This window comes from Cupressus sempervirens, chromosome 1 (assembly GCF_028749045.1).
Source record: "Cupressus sempervirens isolate cs-2001-9-10 chromosome 1, ASM2874904v1, whole genome shotgun sequence".
Classification (NCBI taxonomy): Eukaryota; Viridiplantae; Streptophyta; class Pinopsida; order Cupressales; family Cupressaceae; genus Cupressus; species Cupressus sempervirens.
In genome coordinates, this window is record NC_143118.1 from 335553357 (window position 1) to 335568264 (window position 14908).

The 14908-nt window shown below is 31.0% G+C and overlaps 1 protein-coding gene across 1 annotated transcript; it reads left to right on the plus strand.

Moving 5' to 3' along the window:
* Positions 1-13187: 13187 nt before the first annotated feature.
* Positions 13188-14493, plus strand: LOC149577560 (chitinase 2-like). The gene is made up of 2 exons (XM_089824331.1): positions 13188-13341; positions 13464-14493. Exons 1-2 carry the CDS (start codon positions 13275-13277, stop codon positions 14282-14284), a joined length of 888 nt encoding a protein of 295 aa, XP_089680457.1. The 5' UTR covers positions 13188-13274; the 3' UTR covers positions 14285-14493.
* Positions 14494-14908: the final 415 nt, after the last annotated feature.

Here is a 14908-nt window from a genome sequence, read left to right on the forward strand (position 1 = left end):
ATTTAAAAAACTGAGAATTCTATAGATCTTGTTTTAGCCAAATCAAGGTTTTGTAAATCTTCATTTTGATTTTTGGGATTTTACTTAAACTGTTTGTTTCACTTGAAAGATGTGTGTGAAGACACATTTTATGCATAAGCTTGGAGTTGAGGGCAAATTTAAAAAATAGTCCAATCTATTGTTTTTACACTCCTCAAAAAACATAACTAGGTTTTGATTTTCAATTCCTACTTGCTAGTATGAAGTTGGAAAACTTGGTTTTGAGGCAAAATTGGAAGTTTGGCATGCTAATTCTATTTTTTCAATTTTGAAACAAATGCAAAAAATTTCAAATCCAGATTTTGAAAAAGCCAATTCCTATCATCTTCCAGGAATCAAATAGACCCTTAATGTAATGAGAGAATCACATTTGATTGTGCAATAGGCACACAAAATAGGTTGCATTATTTTTATATGTATATGGAAGTTTCATTGATATATTTTAATTTATATATTCAATATTGAAGTATAGTTTCATGACTGGTTATATCATATATCAACACTTGGACAAGTTGGATGACTTGTTTAGAAGACATTGCATGACCAAAATATTTCTTCTTATAGTTCATCCGTTTATGTTTTCTATCATGAATTAACCTTTATTCTCCTTACAAACAAGAGTTTTATTCAAGTTTGAGTCTCTACCTTCTATGAAGAGTGGAAACTATACTTTGAAAGGATAGAAATTATTGGAAACACAACTTGACAGTGGTTAAAATAGGAGTTAATTTGAGTAAATAGATTTGATTTGATTAATAAAGAAGAGAAAGAGGTACCTATGAAGAATGTCAAATGGACATACATATTTGCATAGATTTTTTTGTAAGATTTAAGACATAATACAACCATTTTTTAGTTTTCTAGATGCAATTTACATAGTTCATATAAATTCAACTTTTTCTCAAAATACTGCTCAAGAGTGGCTTTCTACTTTTCATAATAGACATATAACCAAAGATTTTTGAATATGAATATGAGAGTAGTAATGTCTATGGATTTAGTTCAAAGTAGAAGAGTATTGTATTTGAATAAAGGTAAAGTTCTTTCTAATCTTAGATTGAAATAAGAATATGTATGTGTTGTAAGTCAAAACTGTAGGAGTTTACAAAAAAAGTGAAGCATCATCGATAATAATGGAAACCATGACATATATTAGCATACACATAAGACAATAGATGACAAAATAGGAAAAATTATTTGATATTCTTGAGTAGTCAAATTCAAGGTTAAAATTGAAGGAGGTTTAAAAAATCAAGTAAAGCATCATCAATAATAATGGAAACCATGAGATATAGTAGCACACACACAAGACAATAGATGACAAAATATGATGAATTCTTTGATATTCTTGCATACTTCATAATCAATAAGAATATAATTTTTACATTATGAATAAAAAGGAAAAATATAAACTTGACAACATATTTTTGTGAAATTAAAATACAATAAACTATTTTTTCTTAATGTATTTTTCTCTTAATCTTCCTTTATTTAATTGTAATATTCAAAAGTTGTCTTTGACCTAAATGACTTAGTATGATGATTCAATATTAAATTGAGAGAATTCCCTAAGCACTTTTGGTTTTATATAATTTTGCAACAAAATGTAGAAAAAACCCATATTCATTTGAAAGCATACCTAAAAAAATTTGATTAAAAAAGAGCCACTCGAAGATCTCCAAAGTCGTAACATTTTTTCCTCATTGTTGTGCACTATCAAATAAGAAAGAAATCTAAGATTCAATAAATCTTCTCTTGCACACACTTTTATATAAAAGAAACTGATAGAAGGAAGATTTGAAGAAAACACACTTAAGACATAAGCCTTTTACAATAAATTTGGCATTTAGTTAATTTCCTTGAATGACTAAGCATGCCAAAATTATCCTAGCTATCACAAAGAAAATAAAGAATATTGAAGAATGCAAGTTGCCCAGTCAAAAAAATAATATCTTCGAGTTGTAGAGTTCATGTTTTCTAATTTAAGAAATTTGTAAATATCACCACATAGAATTAAAATCAATAAAAAACTAGAAAAAAAGAACTCTATTTAGATTTTGTCTCATTAATCCTTAAGGAATGTCCTAAGTCATTTCTTGTTCTACTCCTCTAATTTTAACTAACAAAATGGAAGTCATGTTGTAAGTTTTTTTATCCAACAAATAGCTAGGGAAACTAGAGTTTTAAACTTGGTAGAAATGATTGACTCAACTAATGAATTACAAGTTACACACACACACACACACACACACACACACACACACAAAGTGTGTGTGAGAGAGAGGATATTCTTGGAGATTTGATTAGTTGACTTAGTGCATTTAACATGTGCTACATGTGATTATGATGTGGTTTGATCATGGGATGTGTGAGGGCCTGTTTATGGCCTTGGTTTTTAATCCTATGAGCATTTAGTGATTGTTGTAAGTTGATTTAAGGCGTGTTATGTTTATTTGGGTTCTAGATGTTTCTATTTTTAACATGCCAACTCGTGGCCGTACAAGTATAAAAGGGATATTTGGGTAGAGTTGTTGGAGGGCATTAAGTAACATAGATTCATGAAGGAAGATGGAGTTTCAAATCGAGAGTAGAGCTAGTAGTTGAGTGTGGGCTTAAGAAACAAAGAGATTTCTTGGTGACTTGCGAGTACAACAGTAGATCTTGCTTGAGGTTTCTACCTGATTGTTGTGCTATTATAAAACTAGGCTAGCTAGGGTTGGGAGTTATTGGAATCTTGCAAGGTCTTGCAAACTATTGTTGTAATTGCTTTATAGTTGGATGTAACTAGGAAGGCCTTACAATTGGGCACATTGCATGTAATCATCTATTCGATTAATATGGAGTTGGGTTCTCTATTAGATCTTGTATCTTGTGTTGAATTTCTATCGTGTGGTTATTTTCGAGAGGCTTGGTCACCTCCATTAAGAATTTACTCGGCCTTGCACTTGTCATTGTGTAATACTATGATATATTCTAGTTATCTATCTACATTGACCTAGAATATATATAAGTAATATTTGATTAGCTTCATAGTATATAATTATCTACCTCATAGGATTGATCACGATTGATGAGCATTGATGCAATTTTTTTATTCTTTTTTTTTTGACTGGTAATATTATTTGTATTGATATTGATAAAGGAAGTACATTATATCAGTATGGCATCAAGCCTTACATTTTAAGCTACTCTTACCCTTACATATACCATTAGGTAAATATAACACAAAACTTAGTATCAACACTTTGAAAGTACAAACACCCACCTATACATTATCCAAACTTTAACACAAAAAGAAGTGCCACCACCTCCATAGCTAGCTACACCTTGAACTAGTTTGTCACTTCATCAACCCACATTCCCTTTGTAGTTGATGCCCCTTCATTCAGTTGAGATTTCTTTACAATTAGATGTCAAAGTTTTTGTCCAAGGTCCAAAGTGCTCTTCCTTGTCATATCCTTCACAAAATCGTGCCCCTCCTCCTTCTACACCCAAACATTCTCAACCATTAAATCCATGACCAATTTCCATCCCTCAACAACTTTAGAGATATGTATATCCTATGGGTTTGAAGACGACCACACCACCAATGGTTGGATAGAGGAATCCCCTCCGCCAATCAATCGCCAAGGTTTGGTACTCATTTCAATTCCCACCCCTAGATCCATTCATTCAATAATTTCATCTAGTCCTAGAAGCCATTGCCTATCAACACTTGTAGCTACCACTTGACGAACCTCAACTTTTGATCCCCCTACCAAGAAAGCAAGTGCCACAAATAGAGAGGCTATGTCCAAATCATACCTCCTCTTCTAGAAATCATCCAAATACACTAGCCCAAATAGTTGCTAAACACCCTTCATAAAGCTTGGGTCCTCAATAATGAAAATGTGTTTCAGGCACCATAGAGAAATCCAACCTTCATACGTCTGTATTTGTGAATTTGAACCAAGAGAAAAATTCACCTCCATTTTTGTCTCAGTGAAAAATAACGACCTTTCCCTAACTTTTACCTGAATTTAACATCCTTGGAACTCTCTAGAAAATGTACCAAAGCCAACCAAATGCTTGTTTGACACATGCAAGGGATTCTTTGGTATCATGAATAATTATGCTTATCTTGGGATGATTAATTTCCTCATGAGTCTAAATCATAATGCTTTAGACTTCAAATTGTGGTACCATGAGTGGAATATTTACTTTAATGGTCAACAAATTTCCTCTCTTTAATTACTCTCCAAGGTGACAGAAGTCCTCACAAATTACATATCGAGGACCCAATGTCAAGAATTGGCACCTAAATTGGCTAGCTGATCCACCACTTTATTCACTTCCCTATAATAGTGTGAAACTTTAAAATCCTCGAAGTCCAGCAGGAACTCCTTGATTTTTTGCATACTTTGATCCAACTTCCATGTTTTCATCTTTCCTTTCTTGATGCCATTGACAATGATTTTCAAATCTCCTTCCAAATGTATATGTTGACATCCAATTTTTACTCCTAACCCCAAAGCTTCCTTGGCAGCTAAACATTTTGTAATATTATTTGTACCATACAAAAATCTTTTGGTTGTAAATGCAATTATATTTCCTTTATGATCTCTTGCCACGCATCCACACCCTGATACACCTGGGTTTCCCCTTGTAGCCCCATCAAAATTTATTTTGATCCATCCTTCCTCTAGAAGTCTCCATAATGCCTTCTCCCTTTTTGAGATTGGATTAGCTCCAATAACCTTGAATGGGCCTTATTCTTTTGTTATTTATGAGACAACTAATAGTTGGTGAAAAAATTTATGGCCTTAACAATATGACTAGCCACATTCATGTGGTAATATACACGTTCGCCCTTTCACCCTTTTTTGTGATATACCCACTTTAAATTTTTCTTCTATTAGAAAGATGCTAAGACTATTGATTGAATACCGAAGGAGCTACTAATGTTCAACAAAAAGAGATCCATATTTTAATTCTATGATCATACTATATAAATGTACCAATAACTTTCATACTTATTCTCCTAATGAGACTTTAGTAAAAAATTAGGTAGTATTGCCTATGAATGCCACATGTAAATTGAGATTATCAAGTTTTACTTCATATACAATTTTAAAGATTTGTTTTTACAAAAGTAAGAGGAAATATTATAGTAGCTAATACTGTTTAGTGTACCATCTTGAAATGGATGCACTTGCCTTTTAATACCTTTTAGCTCCCTCCTCTTCATGATTCCTTCTTCAGAATATGGGTAGGCATGTGCTCATTCCTCTTTTCCTCTTCTCTCTTCCATCTTTCCACCCTATGTTTTTAGTATCTTCCCTAGTTTTTTGTGGCACCCAAGACCTATCCTTCTAGATCAGGTCAACTCTTGTTGACCTACTCTAGACTAGGTTGACCTAGTCCTCCTAGGTTGAGCTAGTCCCCGATAGTTCTAGAGATTGGGGCCTAAAAGTCCTCAAGGGTTTAATTAGTTTATGACCATTATTGAGTCATCATGTATTTTTTTCCCACCCAAAAACTCATATATAAGGATACTTGGAGGCTTCATTTCATAACAATAAGCATCTAATTCAAGCTTTTTCTCTCTAGTGAAGATTTCTTCCTTTTGCATTCAAGGAGTTCAACCATTCAAGCCTTTTTCAAGCATTTAAGAAAGGAGATTTCTAGGTGGCATTGAAGAACCCTTTGTGATCGTTTGGTCTTCAAGATCTAGCATATTGTTGGTTGTTAAGGGAGGAGATTTGCATTGCAACATTTCTTTTTCATTGATGCATAATCATATCCATGGCCAAATAAACATGATTTTTTTAAGAAAATGGTTTGGTTTACCCTTCAAATATCAAAATGATTTTTTCTAGAAAGAAATAAAGTTGTTAAAACTATCTTAAAATACCAACCCACCAATTTTAAGGTCCTTAGTCAACCATACATAACTGTTACAAAAATTCTTTAGACAACAAATTTAGGCACTTAAATCTAAATAGACTAGTTTTGCTAAAGTGGGCATAAATTACTCATTTCATAATGAAAATGAGTCAAAATAGAAGAAAAATAAATTACATTCAATTATAATTACACAAATATGACGTGTATATCCAATAGTTCCATAGAAAATGTAGAAACAATGAAATGAATGAAAATTTTATTAGTTTGAGACATAATTAGGACAGTCACAAATTCTAGCATGAATCCAATAGAACAATGATACATATTTATAATATCTTCACATTTTTAGGATGCCAAAAAATCTATAAATACTTTTGATATCCATTCAAACTTAAATCATAATGATTTATAGGATTTTTTAAAAATGTTGTTATAGCTGTCATATTCAACTTCACAGGGACAATCATATAACATAGAAACATGATTTTCACACAAAATATTTTTTCTCAAAATAATATAATTTACTTAAGTTCATCATTCAACATCCTTCAGAATCCAAAACCAATATACTTGAATACTTATCTACCACTCAACATGCAACCTGATAATCTTCATAATTTTGACTGTTACATTGAAAATATCAATCTTCTTTCACCTCAAAAATCATCATAAATGTACTCATTACACCCTAAACTAGATGAAAAATTAATAACATATAAAAATATACTAAGTTATGAGAGTTTGGCAATTTTTCATCAGCCACATAAAAGTTTTACATTTTACAAGCTCATATTGCCCAAACACCAATATTATGATATCTTAGTCAAAACTAAATACAATATCTTAAAACTATGTTAAAATAAGGTATATCAAATTAATACCAACCCCAATCATTGGGAAAATATGTGGAAGAATAAAAATGAATCAAAATGAGCTACTTCTAGACTATTTATAATTAGAAAAAGTAGAAAAGTAAAATTTCATTGCAAAATTCACTAGACAAATATTCATTAGTCCCAACAAATGAAGCCCAAAAGGCTTATTTAAATCTATAATTATTTACTATAGCTGATCCACATTCACGAGGTGAATTTTCCACTTCTTTTTCATATCTATCCCTCTTTTAGGAAAAACATTGAGTTTTTACAACTTTGCGAATTTGAGCAAATTTTGCATTTTAAAGCCTAAACACTTGAAACTTTGAAAAATGATTAGAAATTTTGGTAAATTATTTTAAATATCTAAGTGACTTTACAAAATATTATTTAACTAAAAATAAATAAAATTCATCAAAAAACACTTTTTTGCCTATATGAGGCTAACCAACATGTATAGTGCCCTATACCAAATATTAGGTATATATAATTTTTAGGGTTAGGGTTCTAGGACTTCATTGAGGGTGAGCTTTAGGATTATAGATAGGGTCAGTGTTTGGACTCATTTTTGTTAGCATCAATATTAAGGTTTAGTTAGAATATACATGTTGTCCACTATATGCAAAATTCAACAAAAATTAATTGAAACAATGGTCTTAGAGTCTTTATAGGTAAGAGCAAGCCAAAGAAGGCTGGAGGGATGAACATGGATATTCAGAGTGAAGACTAAGGACTAGGGAGCCTCACTAACCAGACGAATGAACTCAACAAGTGGGCTAAGACTAGGAGGCCATCAAGAAGGTCTAATTTGAATAAACTAACTAAGTGTTGGGTTCTAGTTTTTGGTTTATTTAGTCAAAGACTTGTAACTTCCTATTTCTATTTTTTAGATCTTAAAATACTTACATTATTTATATGCTTAAACTCTCATTACAACAATGTAGCTTGTTCTTTAAACTATAAGTACTTTATGAACTTCTTTTATTATGTTCATATTCTAGAGGACTCTTGTTTAGATTATGGTTTTTAATAATTTTATCTAAAGGTTTGGGTGGTCTTGGTGTTTAATGCTTCTCTAGTTCATTGTTTGGCTATTATGGCTTAGTGTGCTACTATTAGCTTGTAATTTGTTATTGTTCTATGAGCTTACGGTCATCCCCTACTTTCTTTATAAAAATATGTGTAGTTGGTTAGCTTCTACACAATTTCAATCTTCATACATGATAGTCAAATGTATCCCATATAGTAAGACCATTTTAACACTCAAATTAGAAGTTGATCACAAATTGGAGATCATTTTAACAACATAACCTTAGTATATTTTAGCTCAATAGTAATTCAAGTTTTATGTCTAAAATGTAATTAGAATATAGAAATAAAATATTATAAAATCATCAATACACCCTTAGTCTATTTCTAAAGTTACAAGATTATTACCGAACTTCCCACATAGGCCCGAAATTTGATGCCACCCCTACTTTTCATATGATTTTTTTATGATAGGTAAATTATTTTAATATCTTTCATTTTATGTCTAAAATTTCAACAAATCTTTTTAAATTCAATTATTTAATAAATTAGAAATTAATAAATATAAACTAGTAACATATAAAAAAGTTTTTATGAACTTGCAGCTTTAAATTAGCAATATTTAAAACATCTCAAATAAAATAAGAAAGTTTCTAAATTCAAAACTTCAAATTAATATAAATATATAATAAATAATATAAAAATAAAAATATTACATAGCAATATTATAAATGACTAAAACTAAGTTTTTAAAATTTATTCTATTCTATTTTAACAAGATTTTAATTTTTTTTTATAAATGTATAATAATCATAATAGAAACATATATAAATTAAAACATAGAAACAATTTCTTTTATAGAAACATATATAATATAAAATAAGATGGATTTATGATACATATATTTTATACATATTATAAAATTACATTATGTATATGATTAAGTAAAATCTTGAGTTGCCTATAATAAATATTGACAATTTAGTAGTAAATTTAAATGTCATATTCATGATTTTCTAAAAAATTAGGTTATCAACTCATTCAATCTAACAAATTCAACCTATCATTTATGGTCTAAAGTGTTAAAACTGCCAATACAACCATCAAATTCCATGTGTGTTCACACATATGAAAACTTGCTAAATACAAGACTTAGATATCGAAAAGAATGTGATTAGAATCTGCCATAGATTTATTTTCCAAAATTGATACCATATGAATATTTAACTATTAGCCAAACAAATTCAAAATAATACTCATACTTCCAACTTAAATAAGCTTAAAAAATCTAAGTTATAAATAAAAAATTCTTTAAAAAATCCTTTAATCATTCGATTTCAATTTCTAAAGTGAACTGACATAAAATGAATATGAATAGCTCAATGCATGCGCACTTTGCACCGCATTAAAGATAAACTAGTAGTTGTCTACTTTTGTGCGCCCAATGGGAAGCCAATAGGAGGTTTTATTTTTCTAAAAAGAAAAATAATTTGCATAAGAAATGAATTTGAAGGATGATTAAAAGATATAAACTATAAAATTTATCACTCATAGTTCTCAACCTGTAATTGAATGAGTGAACTTCTTACATTTGTATCTCTTATAAGTTTATAGGGTTAAGTCATGGTTATGAATTCCATAAATGATAATATTGTTTACATAATGTATTGTATTGCAAGCTTTATTTACTATATGAACATTGGCCCCTCTACTATCAATAGTCTTGCAACTATTCATTATAATGAAAGATAGAGAACATGAATGACCATGTCTCTTTAAAAAATGATCCAGAAAGGCTCAGTTTGAATATATAATAGCTTGGAATATATAATAGCATGGCCAAGCGTGATATGTCATGGATTTATTGGGTCATCATCATTAGGATCACTAACCATATAAAGTCTCCAATTCTTACCGGTAATGACATTTTTGGCAAACTATATCAGCCAACTCAAAGACACTGTTGGCCACTCTCTTTATGTTATCAACCCAATTTGTAATCACATCACCAACAATCATCAATTGGGTTCTGAGTTCCACACGAACTGAGATTAATTTTGAAATTATTTAAACTCCTACATAGTAGCTCTTGAAATTTATAAATAAGATCAAATGCCATCACTATATAATAGCTATGGAACAATAATAAAAGATTTTTTTTTTCTCTAATTTGAACTAAAATTCAATATATTTTATTATATTGAATCTATCTTTACAAAGAGAATAATAAAAGATTTTTATTTTCATTAATTTGAATTAAAATTCAATATATTTTATTACATTGAATCTATCTTTACAAAGAGAAATATACAAATATATGGTTTAGCATTTTATATTATGGTCTTAAAAGAGGTAAGATATAAATTTTGATTTCCATACATTATGTAAACATATTTGAATTTTCTTCAATCTCACATGTTTACCTTTCTACCTTTTCAGCTACAAGCTCTGACTCCTCAACATGATATGTAACTCCATTTTTAGGATTCAACATTTGTACAAAAACTCTAAGTGATTTGGCAATTATCGATTTCAAGGAAATGAATGCAAGTAAAAGAAGAACTCATTGTAAAGCTTTACAAGTGGCCATTTTGAATGAGGGAAAACCTACAATGGTTGTATGACATTCCATGTGTTGAAGCTTCCTTACATAAAAATCAGCCCTTGTAAAAATAGTAGCAAAAGAAGAATGTTGATCTAATTCCAATATTAAACAAAAATTAGAAATTTGTAAGGAATAAAGTTCACAATAAGAAAAATAAGATTTGATTAATAAAAAATAATTTTTTTATTAATTCTTAAAAATATTAATGTTAAACACCATCATCAATAAAAAAAATCCAACAATTAAAAAGTAATCTATAAAATTTAGCCTATCAACTTAATTAATAATTCCTACCTCAAATTCATGCTATAAAATAATTTGCATAATACAACTAAAGAAATCACATTTTTCATCTTACATAAAAAATATCTAAATATTTTAAATTTGCTCCTATGTATAAGTTACAATTTTTGAGTAGGAAGAACCTTTAAAAAGAGACAAATTTGTTCCTTACGAAGCTAAAAGAGAAATAAAACATAGGTTAAAGGAAATAAAAATATAGGCCAAAATAAAGCCAGTGAAATGGTCTTTATAGTTCAGACATGTGAATCATAAAATGCAGCATTCTTAAAGTTCTTAAAAGTTAAAGCAATGTACAAATAATTAAAATTTCTATAAATAAAATTTTTGTTATTATAAAATTAATTTATTAGTGAAAATTAATAATCAAGAGTACTCATAATCAATAAAAGAAATATATTAGCAACACAGTCTCATTAGTAACTTCCCAAACCAAATTACTATGTGATATTGTTGTTGTTTTACACATATGATTTGCCACTATTCTGATTTAACAGAGCCAATAAAATAAGTACAGCTAACTAATACATGGAGAAATTCGGGAGATGAGATACAAGGAGTATAAATAATCACATAAACCAGATATAAAATGTAGTCCAACAAAGTATTGGCAACAATAGAGAGCAACATAGAAAGGATAAATTGAAGTCTGAAGAAAGAAAAGTCTTAAATTCTTAAGTGACGGCTAATAAAAAAACAATTTACCAAAGTCATAAACTTGACATTATAACACTCACGTAATACAAGTAGTTTTCATTAACGCTATAGAAGCCAGTATTCAATGTCAAACAATCCTAAAGCAGAAAGAGTATCGCCTGTAAAGGTCATCTCCTAAAGTGGTTTCTAGAACAACAAAATTTAACATCAATTCAAAACAAAATGCTATGCTAGAAGTTACGGTAGATAGAAAAAATAAAGATCCCCTATCACAACCACAAAAATGATTTAATTCTGAGCCATCCAGAAATAATGGTGATATCAATAAGAAAGTCCATAGCGAACAGACCAGAGCCTTCACAATGTAAATGATAATATATAAATTATATAAGTTTAACATAGGGAAAATTATGAACTTGTGGAAAAAGAAACAAAAATTATAAATTTGTGGGAAAAGAAACAAAAATTAGTAACTTTCCCTCAAGAGTGACAATGGTAAAAGGAAACTAGAATTTTTAAAAAGATAGGCCAAATCGATAATAGAACTGTAGTACCCATTATATATTCATTCACACAACTTCTAATTTGGTAATTTTCCTTTGGTTTGGTTTGGATAATATATGAAAATTGTAATTCTTTAGGTACGAGGCTGTCCTCTCGACAAAATGTATTTCTGAATTTTAACGAAAATTTCAGTGTGGCTTCGTATTAATTTCATGATAAATAATCAGAAACAATATAAAATTTGTGAAGATTAATGCTGCTTGGTCGTGAAATTCTAGATCTAACTCCAGTTTTCACTTCTATTATGCCATCTGTTCTTCACCAAATCATTGGGCAGTTAGATTTGAGTTCGAAATAAATATCTGCAATCTTAAATAAACATATACTATTGATTTCAGCATGCGTAGTTTACAGCTAAGCTATCTTTTAGTCTTAGTTGATGCTGAGCTATCTTTTAGTCTTAGTTAATTTTTGGTGAAGAATAAGCATGTACATTTACATGCATAGTCATGTTAGTTTTAGTTATCTTGGTAAAAGTATTTGTAATCCTCAATAAAGTATGTCGTGCATGCTTTCTTTCAGGTTGGATGCATGAGCTACTTAATTAGAAATTCTTAACATTAGGGAGTGTACGTTAGTTGGAGTTTTATAACAGACATGTAATTGTATTTGTTTTAAGAATAAGTTGCAATGAAAAATACTGATGTTCCCGCCTCAAGAAAACACATCATCTTCTGTTTTTAATAACAGAGTTAGTTTATTTTAATTTTATGTATATTGTTTCTATCCTCTTTCTGTGTTGTTGTTTTGAGTTTCTAAAAATTTGTCGTTGAGTATTCACAAATCTGAAGAAACAAGAAATTTGAAATTTTTGACTTTCTAATGCGTTTTGTCCAGAGGATAGCCCGTGCCATTCCTTAATGCGATAAAGCCGTGCAAAACGTGAGAGAATTAATTGGTCAAACAAGGATAACACTCGATCAAAGCTCTAGAAGAACGTCTTAAGAACAATTCAAGTCAACATTTCACAAAACTTGTGAATTTCAATACAAGATTTGAGCTTATCACCTATCTGGTAAAGATAGTGGTCCATATTTCCAATATTGTGAGGTATAGATTCACTCCACAAAACTTGGAGTTCACGAACACCGTGCCTTGCAACTTTCTGGACAATAAATTCAAAGCACATTAGGCAACTTTTTTCCTTATCACGAGATGTTCGCACACGCTTCCGCCATAGTCAAAAAGTAGACGTGGCTTGACATGGCCGGCACAAGGTAGTGCTAGAAGACCCACTCAAACATATTATATATAAATTACATGAGTTTTGGTGTTTGCATTAACCAGAAAGAATTCAATTGAATAAATAACTTGTTGTAATGGCTAATCTTGCTTCAGCCCTTCTGCTCATGTTGTTTTCCATGCTGGGTTTATCCGGATCAATGGGTGAGAAAAGCTAATCATGTTCTGCAATGAAAGAATAATGTTTTTAATTGGGGTTATGAATGGTTTGTTATTTAGTCAGAAGGAAGATATAACTACTGAATTTGTGTGCTACGTCTTTGCAGGTGCAGAGGTATTCAGAGAATACATTGGGGCCGAGTTCAAAAATGTCAAATTTTCCGACATGCCAATCAATTCTGCCACGCGGGTCGACTTCATTCTGGCCTTCGCCATCGACTACACCCCGTCGGGAAGTTCACCCACAAACGGGAAATTCAACATTTTTTGGGATAATGATATACTGAGCCCGAGCGCCGTGCAAGCCATAAAATCCCAACACAAGAACGTCAGAGTGGCTCTCAGCTTAGGCGGTGACAGCGTGGGAAATGGCTACGCCCAATTCAAGCCATCTTCTGGGTCATCATGGGTAAACAACGCAGTTTCTTCTCTCACAGAGATAATCAAAGAATACCATCTTGATGGTATTGACATCGACTACGAGCATTTCGACTTTTCAGATCCCAATACATTTGCTTCCTGTATTGGGCAGCTCATTACACAATTGAAGCAGAACAAGGTCATCTCCTTTGCCTCCATCGCTCCGTTTGACGATGAAAAAGTGCAGTCTCATTACAGCGCTCTGTGGAACAAGTACGGCAAAGTGATCGACTATGTGAATTTTCAATTCTATGCTTACGATTCGAGCACATCTGTCTCGCAGTTTATCAATGCTCAGGAATCTCGTTACAATGGTGGGAAAGTGTTGACTAGTTTTATAACGGAGGGTAGTGGAGGATTGTCTCCTGCCAAGGGTTTCTTTGACGCCTGCAAGATGTTGAAGAATTCGGGGAGGCTCCATGGAATCTTTGTGTGGTGTGCAGACAGCTCAAAGTCCAGTGGATTCAAGTACGAAAAACAAGCTCAGGCTCTCCTCCAGGGATCCTGATTTGATCTGGGCGGCACATTGTATTTCTCAACCTTATTTTATGTTTACCACTTCTAAAATAACGCACGGGGGAATGACCTGTGCTTGTGATGTCGACAAGCACTTGAATCAATGTTGTGCGACACTAAAGCAATGATGAGTTCGGAATCTAAATAATGGAAGAATAGTCTCTCCACTATGTAAATAAATAAATAAACAATGATTTAATATATGTGGTGCGCCTTACAAAATGAGGAAAGGTTTAAAGAGCACTAAGAGTAAGCTCGCTTTCAATATAATCAAAAAAATAATTTTACATTAATAAATTTTTTTATTGAGATTATATGTTTAACTTGTGAAAAATAAGTTGTGATGCCCTGTTGTTCTTGTTTTTTGAACTTTTCGATTGGCATTTCGTTAGTTGTTGGTGGATGCGGCTGTCCTCCATTTAAACTGTACATTTGAACAAATTTCAAAAAATAAAAAACATCATAGATTTTTTTCGTTTGATTCTCATGATCTGCATAGTTTGTAGTCGAAAACAACAAAAATTTTGGACAAAAAATCACTACGTTTTCGTGAATTTGGAAAAAAAGAAGTTTGACTCTGTTTTGTGTTTAGTACATTTTGGATGGAGATTAGAAA